The 23,485-nt window shown below is 28.8% G+C and overlaps 1 protein-coding gene and 1 long non-coding RNA gene across 7 annotated transcripts in view; one reads left to right on the top strand and one right to left on the bottom strand.

The window, feature by feature from the left end:
• The window catches only part of LOC118194086 (uncharacterized), a 36,720-nt gene extending 15,827 nt beyond the window's left edge, over positions 1-20,893 (bottom strand). For 2 of the 5 annotated variants that reach the window (XR_015040292.1, XR_015040295.1), the window contains exons 1-3: positions 20,624-20,893; positions 5,468-6,136; positions 2,583-4,083 (exon numbers count right to left, since the gene is read on the bottom strand). This is a non-coding gene — a long non-coding RNA (uncharacterized LOC118194086). The remainder of the gene's footprint in view (positions 1-2,582; positions 4,084-5,467; positions 6,137-20,623) is intronic. The other 3 variants (XR_015040293.1, XR_015040294.1, XR_015040296.1) reach the window with 3 other exon arrangements.
• Positions 20,894-22,197: 1,304 nt separating this feature from the next.
• eIF4E1 (eukaryotic translation initiation factor 4E1) overlaps positions 22,198-23,485 on the top strand; it is a 47,866-nt gene continuing 46,578 nt past the window's right edge. Inside the window, exon 1 of one of the 2 annotated variants that reach the window (XM_035365279.2) lies at positions 22,198-22,421. In XM_035365279.2, the coding sequence (XP_035221170.1) occupies positions 22,389-22,421 (33 nt within the window). In that variant the 5' untranslated portion in view covers positions 22,198-22,388. The remainder of the gene's footprint in view (positions 22,422-23,485) is intronic. The other variant, XM_035365278.2, reaches the window with a different exon arrangement.

Below are 23,485 nucleotides of genomic sequence, written 5' to 3'. Positions count from 1 at the left end.
GCTACCTATGTTGTACATTCTTTTTTGTTCCATACAAGAAATGCACAATTCTCAGTTTTTTTAGATGTTGTTCTCTTCATGTATACAGCAATTAGTTTTCACTAAAAGAAAAACCTGAGAATTACACAAACTCAGCATCACACACAAAGCACTGAAATTTCCGTACTACATTCAGTGCTACATTCATACTTGGGTTGCCACATAAACACTTTTTGGCAATATTGTGGGTTGCACAAAAACATTTTATGGTGACATGGTGTGTTGCCTCATCAATACTTTTTTGCAGCTTTTTCATGGTACTTCAGAAAATCAGAAAGTATTTTCTAATTACCACTTCCAACAAAGTTGGAATACTGTTGACTGCAACTAAGGATAATGTTATAAAAGAATTATATGCAAAAGCCTTTTTAAATGATACTGCAGGCAATGGCTTAGCTATATTCACCAGGAATTAAATGTCAAGTCTACTCGATCATTACTATAGCTTTACAGTAACACAAACAAACATTACTCAACCATTGATAAAGGCACCTTGATGATAGAAACAGCAAGCAATAATCAAACTACCAAAGTTTCTTTCTGGGGTATAAATAATAAGTAACTTTAAGTTTTTACATTATACCTTAATATAAACTGTTTATCAGCTAAAATATCAATTTTTAGAATAGTACTGAGTCTTTAATGTTCTGACACATTAAGGGAAAGGACACAGATTAGCAAACTTGTAAAAAATAAATAAGCAAATACATAATATTTGATCCATTAAATGTTAAGAATATAATTTTGAAAAAAAAATGTACTCAAATATTAAACTAATGAATCAACTAATTAAACTAATAAATAAAACACGCTGCCATTAAAAATAAAAGTTTATGTGATTCAATAAAGCAAAAATAAAACAACATTTATTCAGAAATACACTTCAAATATAGATTGAAAAAAATAACACCTTAAAAATTGCAAATTTTGTTATAATGCACTAAAAATTAAACATATAAGCACTACATATAATAACTGGGATAATAAGGTGAAAATAAACAATGAAATAGCAGGAATGAAATTTGAAGAATTTTTACAGTCCAGTTAGGAATGTTTTATGATCTAATTTTCTCTATATGTCTGTATAATTTTTGCATTTTACAGTTAAATTATATACATTTCAGGCCAAGAATTTTTAGGTATGATTTTGAAATATAATGTAAAATACATAGAAAAAATATCTTTTCAGAAATAATAATGAAATTTTACAGAAGTTATGAATTCTGGATAAATACAATACAAATTAATTGAAAAATAAATAAAATAATAGTCTTTTTTTTTTTTTTTTTTTTTTTCTTTTAGATTTAAACTAGCAATCAGAAATTAAATAGGTACTTTTCCGTTTTGCCGGCGCAAACGATAAAGTCGCCAATAATGGTTTAACTGATGCCAGACGAAATATCTTCGCTGGTAACCTTTTATGCCTCAGTTTCAAAACAAGTTGAAGCCATTTCTTATCAGATTGTTTCTTTCAATACTGGCATACAATAATATAGAATTTTTACACGATATTTAAATTTTATCCCCTAAGACAATTCACGGTAATTAAGTCAATTAGAACGCAATTACACCGCTCATCTGAAGGCGAAATCAAGTGTTAAATTCATCAATTCTAATGAGAATGCACTAGCGAAGTATAGCACTGCGGTTTTACATAATTTCTGAGTAAGCTATTCGTACGAATTGAAATAATTCTTGCATTTAAACTTGTATTCCAAATTAAGATTTAACTTGAAATTAATGTAGATAATTACTGAGCGAATTAGATTTCAGTAGCGTAGTTTACGTGAGATGAGATCACTTGGGGTCACGTGATACGAACCGGCGAATCAGGATTTTGAACCATGAAATCATAGTAAATTCTTAAATTAATGTCTTTTTACAAATTTATTGTCTTTATTTATTGGCTTTTTACAAAATTTTAAACCATATTAAAATGTTTATGACTTCAAAATAAAAAAAAATTCTTAGAATTAACATTTTTTATGTGTATACTGTATGTTGTCGCCAACAAAGTCTGCTTGGCGAGATTTGCGCCGGCGAAACGGAAAAGTACCATTAAATATCACACAAATAGCATATTAAAATAGTCATACTTTTTCAAACAAACATTTATTGAATGCACATAAATACAGAATAAAACTTGAATACAGAATAACTAAAATTAAATAAATAATTTCAAAAATTCAATACAAATCCACAGCAACATATTAGTTAAATGGCATGAAATTATTACAGAACAATACATCCCATAAAAAAGGGGGGCTGTAAAAATAATGGCAATTAGATTTTGGATCTAATGTTGATATTTCTGTTTATGTATTTTTAAACAATAGGAGCGACGGAAGCATTGATTGCATGTTTTGCAAACAAAAGGTTTTAATCCACAGTGTATTAACATATGGCTTTTGAGAACATGCAGTTGAGTAAATCCCTTGTTGCAAAATGTGCATTTAAATGGATGCTCTCCAGTGTGAACAAGAATATGAGATTTAAACTTAAATTTGCGACATGAAGAATAAGAACAATAACAACATGCATACATTTGATAGTCAGGTAAAAAACATTTTTTCACAATGGCCTTTGTAGAAGCACTTATTTCAAATCGGAATTTTTTAGACCCACCTAAAGAAGAAATAATTTTAATCACATATATTGGTTTTAATTGAATAAATTAAGAATAATATACAAGGCAGAACATAATGAAATTCATTGATTTTTTAAAGTTCTGATTTTTTTCTTTTGAAATCATACTAAATCTGATTTGACTTTTGAATTAGCTATTCATCTATAAAATTTAAGGCATATTTAATTATTACATCTTCTAGCATATATGAACCCCATTTTAAATTTCTAGGGAAACAAAAAAAATCAGGAAAACTGAAAAAAGCAGGGACTGAGAGTTATTGCTTTAAAAAGCATCAGAAAAAAATGCAGAATTCCCATTTGGTTGAACTCATTTAATCTGTGGAGGAAAAAGGAATGAAAGTCAAAAGATGAGTCTCCACATATAAAGGGAAAAGCAAAAAATAACAGCAGGGCTCTATAATATGAATAATGCATTTCATTCATTCAATTTTAAAATTTCAGACTTTATATACTATGAATTAAAATAACAAATTTATCTGAAATTTTATACAAAACATAAAATTACTTTCAGGTTGAAACTATAACTTCAATTTATAATTAAAGTAAACACAATAATTACTAAAGCATAAAATTAAACTATTATACAATTTCATCTAAAAGGAGAATAATAAGTTTGTGAACATACAAGTATTAAATTCAAGAAAAATTTGAACACTCTTTTCTGAAACAGTTCACATTTTAAACTTCTTATCCATAAGTTAAACATCTATCAAAATTCTTGAAATTCAAGTGTTTGAAAAGTAACATAGAAATAAGATACAGGTTCCAAAAGTCTATTTAATTTAAAACATGTTATTTTGAAGGGTTGAAGATTTTGTCATACACAAAATTAAATTTTCAAACATCTGAATTTGAAATACATAGACAGATCTGATAAAAATTTTCAAAATATTAACTGCCATACATTTTTTACATTTAACACATTATAAATTGTAAAAAATTAATATATGTTTAAGCACTGAGTTAATGATACATGCACTATGAATACAAAGTTATTTAAGAATACTTTAATTTCTAATACTTTAAGAATACTTTGATTATATTTTATGCTTCTTTTCTGTAAATTACAATTACATTCTTACACAATAAAAGAAGTTTTCATCGTATATCAAAAGTTTTCATACTAATGTTTGCTTATGTACATATACTTGAGAAATCACTCTAAATTACAATTACATTCTTACACAATAAAAGAAGTTTTTCATCGTATATCAAAAGTTTTCATACTAATGTTTGCTTATGTACATATACTTGAGAAATCATAAAAAGTTCATTTTCTTTAGTACAAATTCAAGCATGAACCATAAAGAACAGTAACATTTATACCACATTACAAATATATGTAGTTTCTAGCTTTCTTGTTTTATTTGCTCTACCTTAAATATGATGTTAACCCTGAAATATATATGCACATTTAACTATATTACATTCCTAAAGCTGAAAAAAAAGTTAGATACATTTTTAAAACAGACCAAAGGTATAGAGAATACATAGACATAATTAATAAGACATTAAGAAAAATACCGATATGATTTAAGAAACAAAAACAAGATAAAGAATTATAAAAGTTTCATGATTTTATGAGAAAAAAATTTACAGAAACATTATGAAATTTCTTTAAGACAATGGCTTGCAATTTGTAGAATTTTTTTAAAGTGAAACTACAGGGGAAAAAATTATAGCAAAATACTTATAGTAACACATTTTAAAATCATAACTCTTTAATATCTCGAACATAAAGGAAATCAATTAACATTTTCCTTTAATAAAATCAGTATAAAATAAAAACAAAAAAAAAAAAAAAAAAATTCTTTAAATAACAGTTAATTTAATTTTGATTGGACATCATTATTTTTTTTCAGAAAATATTCACATAATATAAACAAAATTCAAATTTCTAGAAAAATACACTAAATTGTATATAGTTTCATAATATTTTGTAAAAGAAAGACATATATAATTAACAGAAGGAAAAATAGAATCAGAGATACTACACACTTTATTATAAGAAAAATATAGCCACAGCCAAAGACAGCATTACATTTTAAGACACTGACATCATAATGCACATCTAAATATATAGTTTCAATACAACACTGAATTCACATTACTACATGTTAAAAAATAGAAAGTAAAATTAAAAATTTTCATATAATTCATATAAAATATGATTAAGTTAGAAATTCATTATTTTAGTTTCAATTACAATTTAAAGGGGAGTTACCATACTACCATATTAATGTGAAGTATTAAATTATTTCAACAGAACGCATAAACTATGCCTGAATGTTTCATTTCACCCAGGTGAAAAATTTATTAAAAATAATGTAATACACATCAAATTATAATAATAAAGGTATTTGTAAAAGTTTTAAAACTAAAAATTAATCTATCACCAGCTTAACAATTTCTGCATATTTTAAAGTTTATTGCCTCTGTATGAAAGTAACAGTGTATTTAGTGCAGATTATCACTATTTATGAATAAGGAAATTCATTTAGTGGTCTTAAACTAATATAACTTTCTTAAAATTTCTAAGTTTTAACTTTAACTTCTAAATCTTAAACTAATATAACTAATATAATTTTTGAAAAAAAAATTAAATTTACATTAATCAGTACCTAACGTAGAAATAACTATTACAATTTTTATTCTGATGACCAAATATATATAAACTATGAAAGCTCTTTTTTAAATTAAAATTTTAAACTATTATTGCTGATAAATATTTCTTTACAAATGAATTACAAATAAAGATAAACTTCCTATAGTGCCATACCTTTAAAACACGTTTTCACTGCAACAGAGTTGAAAAAATGTGGAGATTGTCTTCTTACAACGCGGTTTAGGAAATGTGTGGTAGCTCCCTTTAGTCTTCGGTCAGGTTAACCTTTAACTGACACACCACATCAGTGGAAAAAGCAGAAACGTACCTTTAGACAGGAATTGTAGGAACTGTCATGGACACATGTTCATTCTCGTTGTTCCCTTGTGACTGAGTGCATAATCTTTGCATGTCAGCTGTGGCTTCCTTTTCCAGTACTACAATCTTATGTAGATATTCTGAGTGCAAATCAAGTAATTCCCTGAAATACTACAACCCAACCAAGACTTTAATTAAAGTGGGTCGAGTGCCCATAAATGTATTACCTTCATTGTCATGCACACTATGCCTCATGACAATCTAACCAGAGATGACATACAACGATAGAATGACCTTTTCACAGCTTTTAACCCTGTTATTCAAGTTATCCATAGGCACCAAACTGCCTGCAGTTTTTATGTACGTAAATTAGCGAAATGATGAAAATGTTATACCATAAGAGGCAGTTTTTCTCTTTTTAGAACCAAATCCCAGTTTTTGTATTAAGTTGGTGTCTCCTATAACATGATTTCTCACAATACAGTATTTTCAAAGAACATATCTGCCGTGCTCTAGGAGGCCTACCTATGCAAAAATAACATATGGAAAAAATTCAGAATTGTTTAAATATATAGATATACAAATGAAAAAAAAAAAAAAAAAAGAATAAAGATTATAATTGTAACAACCATAAATAATTTCAATGTCTTTCTAGGTTTATAAAACGGTAATAAAAACCTTAAATTCTAATAAATAAAACTTTGCCCATTTCATAAATTATCACATTTTTTCCAGCCTTTTACATCATCTCATAAAAATAATACATATATAAATATGTAATCTTCTGCATATGTTATATATATATATATAAATTTAAACAAATTAAATTTAAATTTTAACAAACACGTATAAAAGTAAAAAAGCAAATTTAAAGCCAAAAAAAAAAATGTGTAAACATATAAAAGATTTAATTCTCGAACTAATCTACAATATCATTTAAATTCAGAAGCATAAGCAAATCAAGTGCAAAACCAATCCATGAAAATAAATTCACTAATTTAGCAAATTAAAATTCATCCAAACAATTTTTTTAAAAATGCATAAGTGAATGACTGTTGAGCAGGCAGGAGACAGGAAGGGGAAGTTGCCTCCAAACCTAACTCTCCAATCATTCAATTCGTGTTTCGTCATTCATGCAGGCAAGGGTAAAAATCAAAACCAAAAGTAAAAAGTGAAGAATGTCCAAAAAGAAATACCAATTAAATGGTACCCTTAGAAATTAGCATTTAAGAATTAAAGTTCTAAAAGGAAAATAATGAAGTATTTTGAGAAACAAGCAAGTAAAGTCAAGTATTAAATTAAACTTTTTTAAAAAAAAACTAATTTTTTATAAAAAATAATCTAGAAACTAATGTATTTTAGAAACCCTTGTCTACAGAAACCTCCCTGACACGAATATGTATATCAATAAAAAGAAACTAAAAAAGAATTAGACATAATCCATACAAACCAATAAGAAACAAAAAGAACTAATTCACAATTTTGGGAATTCTTGAGGGATGCATTCTCAAGACACGGAATGAGTCCCTTGAGGGAAGTCCCACCCACTACCATAAATTATTTCACCCAAGTCTTACCGACTGATATTGTTCAAAGCCCCCGCTGCCGCTAAGAATTTTTCGGAAACACTACACTTCTGAGTCAGATGCGAAGAGAACACTTTACCGACTCCCCACTAGAAAGAACGTAAGTTAATTAATACTTTTACTGGCCTTTATATCTACATGTACATTCACTTTTCTAATTATATTTTTTATTTTTATATTATTTTTGATTGTTTTTACAAAGTTTACATTATTTATCTTAAATTTTGTAATCTTCTAATGTTTATTTCAACTTTATACTTTGAATTCTATTTCATAATGACAATTTCCAATGTTTAATTTTTACCAATAATATTGAAGTCAAATGCATAAACACGAGGGTGTCGGGGGATGGTTACTCGAGTTTTTTCGAAATTCACTGCAGAAATGGCTTTTCACTCAAAATTGAATTGGCTAAATGCTTCATAGGAATAAGTTCTTTGAATATCAGCATTGGTTCATATTCCCTTCTATTCACAGAAATATTTGGACTGACTTGAATTGCCGGTTTGGCTTAGCCTTACAGCTCGAGTAAAGACGAAACACCTTCGTATTTATTTATTAATTATTGTTCATTGAACGGGAGTTGGTTTGTTCTCCTTGAAAAGTCAACTAATTTCCGATCAATGACAATGATTACATGCATTTAATTTAATTCTTGCCTTTAATTTATTCCTTTTACAATTGAAATTTTGTTCTTCATGATGATTTAATTCCAGTCCCCGTTAAAACATTATTAACATTTTACTTTCAAGTTACTTCAAAACATCTTTCAAAATATAACTTACTAGTATAGATTCACTCTTTTAAGATCATTCTACTTTAATTAAACTTAGGAGATAATATCATCAATTAATCAATATTATTTAATAAATAAATTATTATTAACTTACTTTGCAGCAATTGCACAAGTATAAGTAACTTGTTTTCGCACTAAATGAATTTAAGATCATACAACATTATATACATATATATATATATATCACTTTTTATTTATCAGTTTTCTTATTAAGAATTTTATACTTCTTGTATTTAAACTTTTTGTAATTGCAATTTATTTTTACACAGTGTTAAAAAAATTATACCTGGGAACCACAGTATCATATTTGCTTTCAAGCAATACCATGAAGAATTTCCTTTTTACCTTGTTTTCTAATTTTGCAGCTCACTGTGCAAAATACTCGACCACACAGGTCTTTTTTAGTTTGTTCTCCTTTCTTCAATTAAATATATATATATAAAACCATTGGTCATAGACATGTAAACTTTGCACACACATACACAAAAAAAGGCATGGACAATCTTCCATTCTACTGGGCTGATTTACAAAATTTAACTTGCATTTTTCATGTATCAAAAGCCCGACTTAGGATATATATTAGATTTATACATAGCACTATTATAACATAGATAAATAATAGACATAAAATCGGACCTTTTTTAAATGACATACCGATTTTTTCCATATTTCGATTATACAACTCAAATTATGCAAAAGTGCCAGTTTTGTAAAAATCACACAAGTAGTTGCTAAAAAATTAGCTCCTCAATGTTAATTGAATTTTGTATATATTTATTAATATCTCTTTCTTTATTAAACTTTACCTGATTCCTTCTTTCACAATTCAAAATTCAGGTTCAACCCAAATAAAATTTGCAAATATTTTCAGATTTTTTTTTAAAAAATTGTATTTTTTAGTCATTTTTATACATTTTTCGAAAACATTTTTGAAATATAACCTATAATTTTTATCATCATCTTAAAATAGGTGCATTTCTAAGAAAACCTGCAAAAAGTTATGAGTTTTTATTCCAAATTTCCAAAGATATATGTGAATTCATGTATTGGTCCATTTTGAAAATTGGCATATTTATTATAATCGATAGTACTACCAAATGTGCTTTACGCATTTGTTAAATTATTTGAAAGAATGAATAATGGACCTAGTTTTCTGCTTGTGCACAATAAAATCGGTAGGCTATATCAGAAAAAGTTCAATTTTGTGTCAAAATACCTACTTAGAATAAAGCTATATATACGCTACTCGACACCGAAAATGCAACACCAAGAATGAATGACCAGATAGTGATGAAACTCAGAAAACTTAGAGAGACAGCAACAAACAATAAGTGATCTTTATTTTGAAATGACATGCAAGATACAGAGCGAAAACAGTGTCGGTTCAGTAGGTTGTAGGACCACTTTGGATGGCGATACATGAAGCAACGTGTCTAGGTACAAAGTCAGTGAGGCAATAGATGGCTCTTATTCCCTATCAACCATTTGCTACAGTTTGTCTTCTGAACGCAGCAATGGCAGGGTCTGAAAATGGCATCCAATCACATCCCAAATGTGTTTGATTGGTGAGAGATCAGGAGAGAATAATTTACAGGGAAGCATTTGTACACATTGCAGAGCACATTGGCTGATACGAGCAGTGCGTGGTCAGTGTTATCCTGCTGCTAAAGGGGTACTGAACACTCCCTGAGGGTACAGGAGTGTTACTGGATGCAGCACATCATCCACATATCATCAGGTTATCATAGTGCCCTGAACATGAACTAGAGGTGACTTGGAATTGTAGGCAGTTGTGCCTCAAACCATGATGCCGCACTTGCTGTCGGATTGGACCTGTCTCCATATCACACTCATATGCGACGACTATCATAAAAAAAATGGAAGCATGACTCATCTGAGAACATGACCCTGTGCATTCTGTCCACATCATTTGAACATGGCACCATTGCAGACATTGGCATCTATGATGTGGGGTCAATGGCAGTCTTCCTAACAAACATCATGAGTGCAGACCACTAACCACCAATCTACAGCAAATGATTCTGGTCAATATGGGAACATACAGGGTGTCTTGAAGATGCTGAAGAATGGAGGTAAAAAACAAGTGCGGTGGCGCCACCACTTGTCGGCAGATGCGTTGATCCATAAAGTGCTGACATCACTCTGATTGCACTGGCACCCCTTGAACTTGCCACATTTTCTTTTTGTACCATTGTTGCCACAGCCAATGCACTGTGGATGTGTCCAAATGTGTGTCAGCTGAGATTTACCATATGGACCAACCTGCCCTTCTCAGTCCGATCTCTGTGCAACTCATAAAATCATCTGTCTGCTGGAACTACCTCCGTTGACAATGGCCTGGCATTCTTTGCTATTACATGCGTCCTCTGAGACAAGAACAAATTTTCAATGATGATTTCCTTAGCAGAAATAACGGCATGAAAACTGAACATTCTGCAGATTTTTCTTCCCTTATAACTTCTTCAACATGTGCTAAACAGCTGTGCATTTCACATCATTCACATAACTCCGTGACATTCATCTACTCTGAAATCTGCATAATGTTCGAGCCACTCCTTCTTAGCATTGCATTTTCAATGCTGGGTAGTGTAAATCTAATATGTATCCTAATTTAAGCTTTTGAGACAGGCAAAATGCAAGTTAAATTTTGCCAATCAGCCCAGTAAAACATAGAACTGTGCTTTTTTTTTTTTATTTTTTTTTTTATGTTTTACTACAAAATTGTTTTAAATGATTTTTTAAGATACTCATGCTGTGACATTTTTTAGTATAAAGGTGCCAAGTTTGTGAAATACACAAAATCGAACTTTTTATATATTCCTCTAGTATTAGATTTATATTTAGGAAAATTTTGTACTCATTATAAAAAATAAAATACTAAAAGGGTAACTTCCATGTGATAAAAATTGACTGAAATATTTGATATTAAATCAGAAATCATATTGAAAGGCTGTACATAAATTGAAGAGCAAGGTGCTTGCATGTTTATGTAATTAAAAAGAAAACATCAATTTAGAAAAAAAGGCTTTTGATGCTATGGGATTAACTGATCAGCATTTCTATGTAAATTATTGTGAAAAATGTTAATACATATAAATTGTTTCATATGGAGATTTTATTCATAGAATCTTACAAAGTTTGTGTTTTAGAAAACAGGTACTGACATAGCCAATTTGTGATTTTATTTGCATTAAATAAAACATGAAAAATGTCTGTGCTTTTGTCAACTTTTTGAACAATTATGGAATGCAAGCAGCAAGTTAAGTTGAAAAAAAATTCTACTGATTAGTAGAAATTTTTAGTACATGAATAAAACAACTGTATTATTAGTAAACTATTCACATAAGGATTAAAATAATGGCAAAACATACATCACATTTTTGCACGTATAAAAAAAGTACATAAAGAGAAACCAATGTCAGTTGTTTTCTGTCAGCAAACTAAAATAAACAATACTAATAGTACGTTTTGTACAATTTCTGCAATTTACAATTTTTTTAAATTTCAGAATTGAACTTTTAAAGATTGACAAACAATACTTAAAAATAATCTAAATGCTATTTGTAAACATACATGATTATCTAAAAGTGAATTATGAAAACAAGAGGGATAATTCAAAATGAAATCAAAATATGCAACAAAATTGAGGAAATAATTAGTTGTAAGGAAAATTACAACAATCTAAATTTCCTTCACCAATTCTCACATTTGAGAACTTAATAACCACTGGAAGAAATATTTGTTTTAAAAAGTAAATTACATTGTTTCAGAGCAAAAATACGATTCAAGTTAAAAGCATGCAATGCCAAAATGAAACTCGGATTTTTAATACACAGGGTACCGTTATATTCCTACATATGCGTAAGCTAGCCACTTTTGCCACAATTTTATTGTTTCTAACGCACAGATACTTTACTTCTTATATTTGTTGAAAAATGGCCAATATCCAATAATCATTTAACCATCTCATCATTGAGAACATTGCCTAGGGTGCATCAATGGCAACAACTAAATTACCCATATGAAAAAGGGGAAGGTCTGTGTCAATTTTGAAAGAGAATATCCCCGTGGATGGATCCATGGTTCACTCACTCCTCTTCCTCTACCACTATACTACTTGAGAGGACCTTGCAAAAGATTGTCATCATTTAGAGCAAATGAATCTATTGGGTGACTTCACTGTAATCTATGATGAAATAATTATAAAGAAAACCTAAACATATTACTTGTTTGAATAAGATTATGGAGCAAGCAAATACTTTTTTAACTGCCTTGTCTCAGAATGATTTAAGAAAGTCTGGTGCTACATGAGAGCCAAATTTTAGATGCAATTTTGCTTCACAACATATAAAGCAAAACTAAGTTGGCAAGCATCTTTAGAAGGAAGAAATATGCTATCAGGCAAGATAAATATCAGATTTTAATCTTTCTAGTGTAATATTGTCAACTGAAAGGAGGGGAAGGCATACATAAAAGATGAAGAAACAACATTAATGTAGGAAATCAGCTCAGGAATATTTTATATAACATATCAGGGTGTTATAAAATCACATAACAAGCTTAGCTAAAACTTCACTAGCACAAATTTTTACAAAACATTAAGCTGAACTGGAGAAGTGAAGGTGAAATTTAGCTTGTTGCTCTTAGGAAGAAAAAGAAGCATTTTATTAATTTTAAAATTAATACAGATAGCTGAATTTCTTTTGTATACATTCGAACTGTTGAGAGTATATGATCTAGAAAGTTAATAACTTTCATAAAGAATTAACCCTTTGCGGCTTAGTGTTCCACTACATGGAATACCCCAATTGAATTGCTTCTGAAACCTTTAAATTCAACCATAAATAGATAAAAATGCCTTTATAATATAATTTGAACTTTTATTTTTAAACAGTAGATAGCAGCATATCACAAGGAGACACAGAATTTTCATTTATTATGTGTTATTAAAATCCACTTTTTTTCAAGTAATTTTCTCTATTTTTTTAATGATATAAAAAATAATATAATTTGAACTTTTATTTTTAAACAGTAGATAGCAGCATATCACAAGGAGACACAGAATTTTCATTTATTATGTGTTATTAAAATCCACTTTTTTTCAAGTAATTTTCTCTATTTTTTTAATGATATAAAAAATAATATAATTTGAACTTTTATTTTTAAACAGTAGATAGCAGCATATCACAAGGAGACAGAATTTTCATTTATTATGTGTTATTAAAATCCACTTTTTTTGAAGTAATTTTCTCTATTTTTTTAATGATATAAAACATTTTATTTGGAAAAAAAATTAGGCATAATTTTGCTGGCTGTACTCCAAATTATCTGTTCTATATTTTTTTTAATCTTTCAGACAAAAACCATACACAGAATCATTGAATACACCCGGGTGTTCCATTAGCGGGAACACTGCGCCTTTAGCGATCTCATGCTGTTACGAATCAGAACATCTGTGCTTAGGAGAGAACATCCGTTGTTTAAGTTTTCTGTTTCCGTTGCTTTGGGAGGGAATGAATTCAAACAAAGCAGTATTGAGGAGTGAGGTGTGTTTTGTGTTATTAAAGCCCTAATATTGGCATCTCGAATTTTTTTAGACTAGTTTTTAGGCGGGAATTTTATTAGTAGCTTGCCTCATCTTTACTTAGACCTGTGCGAATTTTTTGCCGTCGCTTTTTAGTCTCATTCCCGTTTATTTTCAATAATTGTGTATATATTTTTCGTGTATGTATATATCATAGGCTTATTTTTCTTAATTGTTAATATTAATCGTAGTTAATTTTTTTATTATTAATTTTCCATAAATGGCGTGGAAAGGTCTCTTTCTGAAGCTCTCTTTCCGAAAATTTGTACATATTTTTGTATATAGGATTTGTGTATATAGATACTTATCTCATTTATCCGTATATATTCAAGAATATTGTGTATATCCAGGAAACCATGTATACAGCCATAATACAGAGTTCTTTCATTCTCATACAAACGCTTCTGCTCATTTTCGTGCTTCACTGCAATGCTCGCTTAGTCGCACTTTTAAAAGCTCTGGCGGTGCAGTGTTCCACCTCATGGAACACCTACAGAATTAAAACGGTAAGTGCATCTTTTACAAAATTTTACCTGTACACTCCTTTAGGACTAAATAGACTGCATACAACCTTTTTTGTTGAAATTTCGACGTTAACGTATAGTGCGCCGCAAAGGGTTAAGTGTGATCCTTTGGAATAAAGTCTAACATTTTAAGAAGTTAAAAAAAAAGAAAATTAAATATATAAAATTAAACAAATTGCAATCAGATCTTGCTATTTAGATTTGAGTATATCATTTGAAAAAAAATTTCAAGATAAGCATACTAATTTAAGCATTAATCCCATAGAAATTAAAGATATAGAATATAAAATCTTATTTAATCTTACTTATAAAATCTTAACTTAAATGAGCTGTTTGAAATGGCACAGCAGGGGGAAAAATTGCTATCATATTCTTTTACTACAAATTAGCTCTATGTAAACAATTGGAAGTTTATTTTACAAAGGAAAGATTTAACTATTCAAAAAGCAATACATTTCTTCACAAGATTACTTCCACATAAAGCTTGCTAGATGCATTTCCTATTTTATAAAAACAAAAAATCCATGAACTGAAAATAACAAGCATCTCAAAGAGATATCCTTCAAGATATTACAAAAATCTTTGATGCTCAATGCACCTAGGATTTCAAACTTTTCAGGTAAGTCGTACTGAATAGGTACAGGAATACATAGTGGTTTGAAAACTGCTTCATACTACTAGAATGAGGATTTGAAATAATAATAATAGAAGCCTTTAGGTATTTTGAAAGTTTTTATATGACCTATAAATTATAATTATTATGTGTTTTGGTATAAAACAATTTATACGAATTTTGAAATATTGAATTTTGAAATTTACATATTTTAATTAATAATGAGTGTTCTACTAAAGCAATGATTGCTATGAATTTTGAGAAAAAATTTTTAAAACACCTTCTGTTTCAAACAAGTTCTGAGTTTCACATTTAATACTCAGCTGTCTTCTTTCTTAATCTTTAAATTCTAAAGCCTGCTAAAGATTATGTAGAACAAGAAAATGTTGTTGAGTGCATTAATTTTTTAATAAATAATAAGATAATTAATATACATTAATGAAATATCAGCATCTTATCATATTTGTAGTTTACGTGCATTTTATTTATACACAGTTTATTTTTAGGTTAATATCCGTCAATCTTATAACAACCAATCAGTTTTAGATTCACAAAATATTTTGATATTTAATATATTAATGCAACCACCTTGACACAATTTGGTGATTTTTAATAGATGAAAACATAAAAGTTACTTTCGGGTGTAAGATGGTGGGTTTTGCTGTTTTTTTTAAAAAAGATTCCTAAAACAATCCATATTTATTGCAAGTTGGCGAACTTTTCACCACATGAAAGGAAAACATACTTCAGCAATTTAAAATGCATATTTTAATTAATAAATAAAGATAATGTGACACATTAAAAATACTTGCATTCTTCTCCAAGTCTTTCTATAATTCTTTTGAAGTATTCTTCTCCCCAGGTGCATAGCAATCTGTTTTCAATTTAAAAAAAAAAAAAAAAAATCACAGAATTGCACATAATCAACAAATGCACAAATGCAGCTACAGCGGCTATCTACACGCAACTCCTCATTTGGAGAATTTGGAAATTTTGCTGCGAAACTGTGTATTCCTACAAAAATTTTACTACAGTTTCTTACAATGCTGGTAAATGCTTATTTTTTAATTAATTTTAAGACAAAAAAATACCATGATTTGTTTATAAGAACTGATGGTACTTGGAATAAAACAAAAGAAATGTACAATAAAATCGTGATGTTACTTGACTGAAGGTCTGTTATGAGCATAATTCTCTGAAGAATGGTTATGTGCATGGTTGCCACAGTTTGGCACATTCTGAAAACGACCAGGTGGTTGCAATAACATGTTAAATACCAAATAATTAGTAAATACCTTTAATTAGAGTAAAAAAAGGCAGAAACTGTGAACAAATATCAGTAACCCAATGAATGAGTTAACATATGTGATTTAAGAACATGCTTTTGAGTAAAACTCTTAGTGCACACAAAGCACTTAAATGGACGTTCACCAGAATGAACTGATGTATGATGCTGCTGCAAAGACTGCTTCTTTGTAAATCCTTTACCACATATTTCACAAATATAGGGACGCTCTCCTGTGTGAACACGCAAATGCACTTTAAGATTGGTTCCATATGGTGAGGAATATGAACAGTATGAACATGTATGTATACGAACAGAGTGTCTTGTTACGTTTTCTGGAAATATTAAAAAAAAATAATAATTGCATAAGTAATAACAAGGTGAACATAATCGGATTTATTAATGTGGATTAAATTAAACTGATAAGAAAATAACCAAACTTCCAAGCTTATGAATGAATATATAAATGCTATTCATCTTTTTAGGAGAAAGATGTTATTTCATTCTGTAATATATAAAAAAAAAAAAAAAAGAAAGAGGGTAGCCATTAAAATAAAAACCTGCAGTTACCAAAATATGTAGTGTGAGATATACAGTATGTGTGACATGACATAAATAAACTATAAAATAATGTAAGAACTCATAAATAATTCTCAGTAATAACAAGATATTAAAGATTAAGTATTTAAATAAATAATTTTTAGTGAAATATTGACAATTGCATTTTTAGATTTTTTCTCTGTGGAGGAAAGGGTACAAAGAATTTTGAATTTAAACATATTTGTTCTGTAGTGATTTTCAAATATCAACAGCATTCAATGCATTTTGAAATTATAAATCACAGATAATTAACCCAGCCTTAATTATTAAATTTCAAACTATAATCTCTTATTGTAAAGTATATATAATTTTAAAATGTTTGTTTTTTCCAAAATGTACACATGAAATACTTAATGAAATAATTTTCACTCTTACTGATCCAAGTACACTAGAAGTATAAATGTACTAAGTTGGAAGAACAAATAAATTTTTCCATCTGTAAAGAAAAATAACTTTTTTTTTGCCTGAAATATAAAATTAAAATATCATATAATTACAATTACATCCATAACAAACATATGAGACAGTTTAATATATTCCTAGTTAAAAAAAACATATTGATACGATTTATAGTATTATATTTTGATATAATTAATAAAAATTTGCAGACTTCCATTATTTTTAACACAGTTTGGGTAATAAGATGATTATGACTTGTACCAACAATTACAGTGCATTATTTCTTTAACATGCTGAAGGGAAAACTACGAAATATTTTTTATTTACAAGTCTCATTAAAATTAATTTGATTATAATGCCACAGTAAAAATAAATGTGGCTGATTTCCAATACAGAATACAGTTGAATACCACGCAAAAGGGAAGATCTAATTTAATACATTCAGTTATTACTATGAGAAGAAAAACGATTGTTTTAATCTTTTCACATGGACTACAGAGATTAATTCTTTATACACTGAAGCCATTCAGTCACCTATTCAATCAGCAAGGTATGGAGAAGAGGGATAATCAACAGGATCTGCCACCTTCTGCTCCATATTAAGTAGGAAATTTTAAATCTTGATAGTAAATGAATTCTTTTTTTTTTTTTTTTTTAGTTTTATTTAAGCAAGATTATATGCTTGGAAAATCATTTTTGGTAACTAATATTAACACAACCACCTTTGTAGAAATCAGCAAAGCTTCAGAATACATTGAACTCTGGTAACTACACACATAACAATTATTTGCGCAACCATGTGCATGACAAATACTCAGTTTCCAACATCATCATTTTCATATGTGTTCATTTTAGTGTTTTCAAGTTCCAATGGCTTTTCTAAAAAAATTAAGATTATTTGTCTAAACTCAGTTTTAAAATTTGTGCTCGTAGTATTTCCCTATAACAGAAGAAAGAAAGGTAAAATTTCTGCTGGAATACATATTTTTTTCCACAAAACTGTGAAAGGAACAATACTTTGAATTCTTTCTCAAAGTGATTGCTATGAAACAGATAAAAACACAAACCCTTTTGTAACTATGTTTACTGATTGCGTTTGGTAATAAATGTAGAATTCTGAATAATAAACTTTATATTTCAGTCTTGATTTTTTTTTCCATTTTTGCAATAAATTTGTTTTGTATACTACATTGCAAAATTTTAACAAGATGTTTCAAACGTTTTTTTTTTCTTTAGTTTTAGCATGTCTTTACACTATGATATGCAACGTATGATTTCATTAATTATAAAAATTCAACCTTTTCCTGTCATAAATTTCATCTGCTAATAAGATCTTTATTTGTTCACATGTAGCCATTGGTTAAACAACTGAAATAGACAGGAAAAATAAAAAAAAAAACACACCTGAAAAATTAAACAAAAATAACTTTTATTCAGTTAATTTAAGATAACAAATAAATAAAAATAATAAACAAAGGAACACTATTTTAATGAGAAACAATACCAAAAATGGAAAATAATTAATGCTACCTAAAGGAAAAGTACCAGATTCTGATATTTTAACTTAGTACTCAAAGATGTTGGAACAATGAAAAGGCACAATACTTGAACTAATAAAGGTCACAAAAAATTTTCAGGAATGGCAAAGCCTAAAAATTATGCATAAGAAATGACAGGTCTGTCCAAATCAAATATGTATATTTTTGCTTACGTCTGGCATTTTTGCTGTAGGCAGAGAATAATTAATAACTCTATTTCACCATGTTATAGCCCATTTTCATTGAAAAATGTTTGTAAAATAAAATTTTATGCTTATAGCTGTCATATATTAATAATCCATACAGCCATTTTTAGAAAGTTACATTTTTTTTTTTTTTTTTCAATTTAAAAAAATTTCCTGTAATATATTAAACTGTAGATGAGATATGACTATGCATGATGTAAATTGATCACTGTATTTTTTCTGCTGCATTTCCTTCACTGAAGATATTGTTATATCATGACATCATGTTACTCAATGACCAATACACAAACAAACAATGATAAATCGTATATATTTCTTATGTTTTATTTATGTTACTAACTTCATCATTTTCAGAATTAAATAAAATTAAAAGAAAAATAATTCAAAAGTAATGTCAAACATATCATAAATTATACATTAGCCAAAAATCTCTTGTACTCAATTCGTTCAACATTCATCACTTGAAAAAGACTTGAAGTGACATCTAACAATTGCTTCAAAACACATTTACTGCCATCATAAACAATGAAACATTTTTTACACCATAAAAGAAATCTTTATGCTTAGTTTTCAACTGATTTCAACAGCAAATAAACATAATAATAAACAGATTTAAATAACATATCTATAAAACAAGCAGAACAAATACTGAAAATAATAAAATAGTTTGACATTTGCACATAACATAGGCATACAAAATTTTACTCTTACATTACATTATATATAATTCAAAAATACAGTTCCTTTCATATTTTAATCAAAAACTATTAATTCAAAAAACAGTATTTTGTGTTGCACCTGGACCTGCAGTCACACCAACAGTAAAATAGTAAAGACTAATTCTATAATAGTGCCATAATTCATTAATGAAAGAGAAGAAAATACTTTTCATGAAAAATAATTTAATTCAGCCAGATACCTTTAACGTACAGATAAATTTTACATGAAAAAGAAAATTATAAAATTTACTTATTGAAAAACACTTAAGTTTAGATTAAACATATTTAATTCACAGTGTTGTGCTAGAGGAAAGGAATAGAGTTCTTTGCAAAGTTTATATTTTATTTCCCAAAGTAAGACACTGCAATGAATTAATTATGGTTGTGATAGATTAATTATCTTATACTGATCTAAGATACGTGTGGCTTATTTACACAATCAGCATAAGGTTGCTCTTTCTTTTTAAATATACTGCAAAATATTTATAAGAAAATGCTTTAGGCTCTAGTGTAGAATTGGGTGCCCCTTCGATTAGCGACAATTTTTTGTAAAATTTTGGTGATGAAATCTTATTTCTGGTTACCATGATAGTGTAACTTTGCTCTAGCCTCCAGATTTTTTTAAAATAAAAATAGATTGATGTGTACATGGACAAATTTAAACAGTGCGCAATGCCTAGTTTGTGCAATTCTGGGATGTTTTTTTAAGTGAAAACAGATCGATGTGTACATGGACACAGAGTTTATGCAATTCTTTGACTTTATATTTTGGTTTTGTGTAGCGGCCATCTTGAAATTATGTCTTCCTGGCGCCGATCTTGGCGTCAAAAAAGAATCGCAAAAAAACAAGGGGCACCCAATTGTAAACTTTTACCATGCTTTGCATATAAACATCGAATTCCTAAATGATGTGGGTTTTTATATGCCTTTACGTTTGACTTTTTAATAAGGTTATGATGTAAACAATCCGCAACTGCTTATATATTAGTGATAACCAATTCAAATTAAACATAAGACGATTGTTAACGGTCTTAGTACATGAAATGGATATTTAACAGATCTACTCTCAAAAACCCTACTACATATTGATGAGAAAAAAAAAAAACTGAATTTATTCGATGACGATGGACCAGATCATTACTTTTGACGCCTAGATTTTTCTATGCATTAATATCTTATCTCCCGTTACACGAATTCTCCAAACAAACACTTCAATATGGAAAATTATTTTACTAAATAAGTAAGAAAAGCCGATATAGTTATATACTTTAACAGCGAATCATCGCAAATTCACTTTCTACACTCATAAAGGCATTATACCGAGTTCTTTAAACACTGACGTATTATAATTTTATATCTCTTCATGTACACAAACATACATACGAAATACCGCCCGTTCATCCAATTAGAAGCTTTCTTCGCGGGTTGTGTTTGAAAACAATTTTTTACTCAGTTTGGAAATACAAGGTAGATTATTAACTTTAGAATTTAAAATAGATTTAAAATTAAATGAAATACTGAATTTTCAAACGATTTTTTTATTATGGTTCTTTGCTTTATTCACTAAACTGCGTGTTCTATTTACAAATGAACTTACTCAGTTCTAAAAGTGTTTAATCGGAAATGTCTGAGTTGGAGTAATATGTACGCTTTTAGTGGCTCTGAAAATACCAAAATGGTCAGCAGAACATTTGAGACATTAGGTATTCCTGCTTTAAATGTTTTCCACATTTGGTTAATTTATGCATAAGACCAGAGCGCCAGACCAAGTCGGTGTTGGCCAGACTCAGGGCTAGATTAAGCACTGGAATGTTTTACGATGATGCAGCTAAACCAAAAACAAAAGAGATACAGAATGAAGACAAAATTGGCTTAAATGAGGACATCAAAATATTTTGATTGCCTGTAAGTCTTAATCAGGCCCAGGCAAGATGCGTGTGTGTGCGATTATGACAAACCCTCGAGGGCTATCTGCCTAAGGGAAGGGATGACTTCGTGGAGGACTTTCTAAGGAAACTGACTCGTATACACGTTACACATGGGGAAAACCACGAAAACGCCTATACAGCCAGCCCGTTCGCGGGATTCGAATCTCGGACCGAACTACCAGTGTTCAGCGACTTTACCGCTCGGCCGCTGGTGGACCCAGGCCAGATGCAGTCAAATGCATATCAAAAGTATGGGCAGTTTGCTACTAAAGCTTTCTGTTGTTAATGTAAAGTCTATCAAACTGCTTATTCTCTCTACCAAATTGCTTATTTGGTAGAAAGAAAGACGGTGAGATATTGATTTGAATGCAGAGACACGTCATTTTTTTCCCTTACAACTTTGGAAAGAGAAGTTTGATAGATAAATAGGTTTTTTGACTGAGACTTAACTGACTTTTTATGGTGCTATTTTGATAAGTACCGATTAATACTGCATATTACAGAAGGATTAAGTTTAAAGTTTAAATAGATTCGCTTTAATTTCAGAATTAGGTGCCTGAAATGTAGTTTAAAAAAAACAATAAAATGTAAGATAAAAATATTATGAAATTTATTTCAAGTAGAAGAAATGCATTTTATTTCTGAATAAAAGTACTTTTCAAATAGTTTAAAAATTTAATTTACGATTCGCGTAAAATTTTATGCTAATACTTAGCCAAAGACTGGTGTGCTCATAATATATGAATAATGTTAATAAGTGTAAATCGTTTTTGATATCTGGCAGCTTCCAGTATCTTTCATAAGTTGAAATATTTTGCTAGTCTTTTTCCACTTGTTAAAATACTTTTGACTGCCAATTTGAAACGTTATAAAAGCGTATTAAAACTTCGGTCATTTTCTTCCATTTTTATGAAGTTTTTTTTTTTTTTTATTTTTCATCACATCGTGAGTTGTAAAGACTGAAACTGTGTAACTAATATGTCAGCTGAAGAACAGGAACAAAATGAACAGGTATGGTCATATTGAAGGTTCAGGTGGGAAAATAACCCTATTTATCATTGATTTTTATATGACAACATGAAAGTTATTCTAAATTTAAGTTCAAAATGAATGTATGATCATACCTGAAATTTCTACTATTTGATAATCGTATGTGCGAAGTGCCATTATGATGATTGATGTAAATATTTTGCGAACTAAGTTAATATAAATTTTAAGTAAATAATTTTCTGTTGTGTGTTAATTTTCGATTCTTTCAGTATCGTTTTATGTTTCATACTTTTCTTGATCTTGTTAATATCAGTAGTATTTTACAGAAACATTTTTAATGCTAATTGTGATCTATGTCATCTTAAATTAGTGACCTAAAATTTGTTTCGTCCTTTTTTTCAATTGAAGAGTGGCATATCTTTCTGGCAGATGTTACATTTCTGATATATGTTGTTCCGTATTGGTAATTTTGCGTTGTCTTTAAAGTTTGGTCATTTCTTAAATTCCAGATCTTAGTTATGTTGTACAATATAGAACATTTAAGTTATGAAGTGGTTAGTTTTTTGTGTTAAGCAAATCAGTTACCAGCACTTAAAATTATATTTGCGGTGTTGTTTTGTTGATTATTTTATGAAGTTGTTTCTGAAATAACTTATTAAAATATATACTTTAATAAAAATTCTTATTAGTTGAAGCAAATGAAGTGAAATAACAGTGAAAGCTGTATGAAGTAAGTTATATGTATATTATGGTTGATTTGTTGTAAATAAAAGCCCTGAATTTAGTTTTATTCTGTATTAAATTTATTACATTAAGTTAGTTAAAATTGTTCTGAAATGGTAAATTAATTAATTTACTCTTTTTGCGATATGAAAATAATAATGAAATGAATAATATGAAATGACATATATGTAATATGACAATGAAAATGTTTTGACATATACAAAATTCTCTGTAACACATAGGCTATTCTCTTTAGTTCTTGAAGCCATTATGCATGTTATTTTTGATGAGAAATTGACTATATAGTCATGACAGAATCAAATGGACTCTCTCATTGCTTTTAGGAAAATATTGTCATCATA

Source organism: Stegodyphus dumicola, chromosome 3 (genome assembly GCF_044657685.1).
Source record: "Stegodyphus dumicola isolate Sdum_Otavi_A_Nest chromosome 3, ASM4465768v1".
Taxonomy (NCBI): domain Eukaryota; kingdom Metazoa; phylum Arthropoda; class Arachnida; order Araneae; family Eresidae; genus Stegodyphus; species Stegodyphus dumicola.
This window is presented reverse-complemented; position numbering and strand designations above follow the sequence as displayed.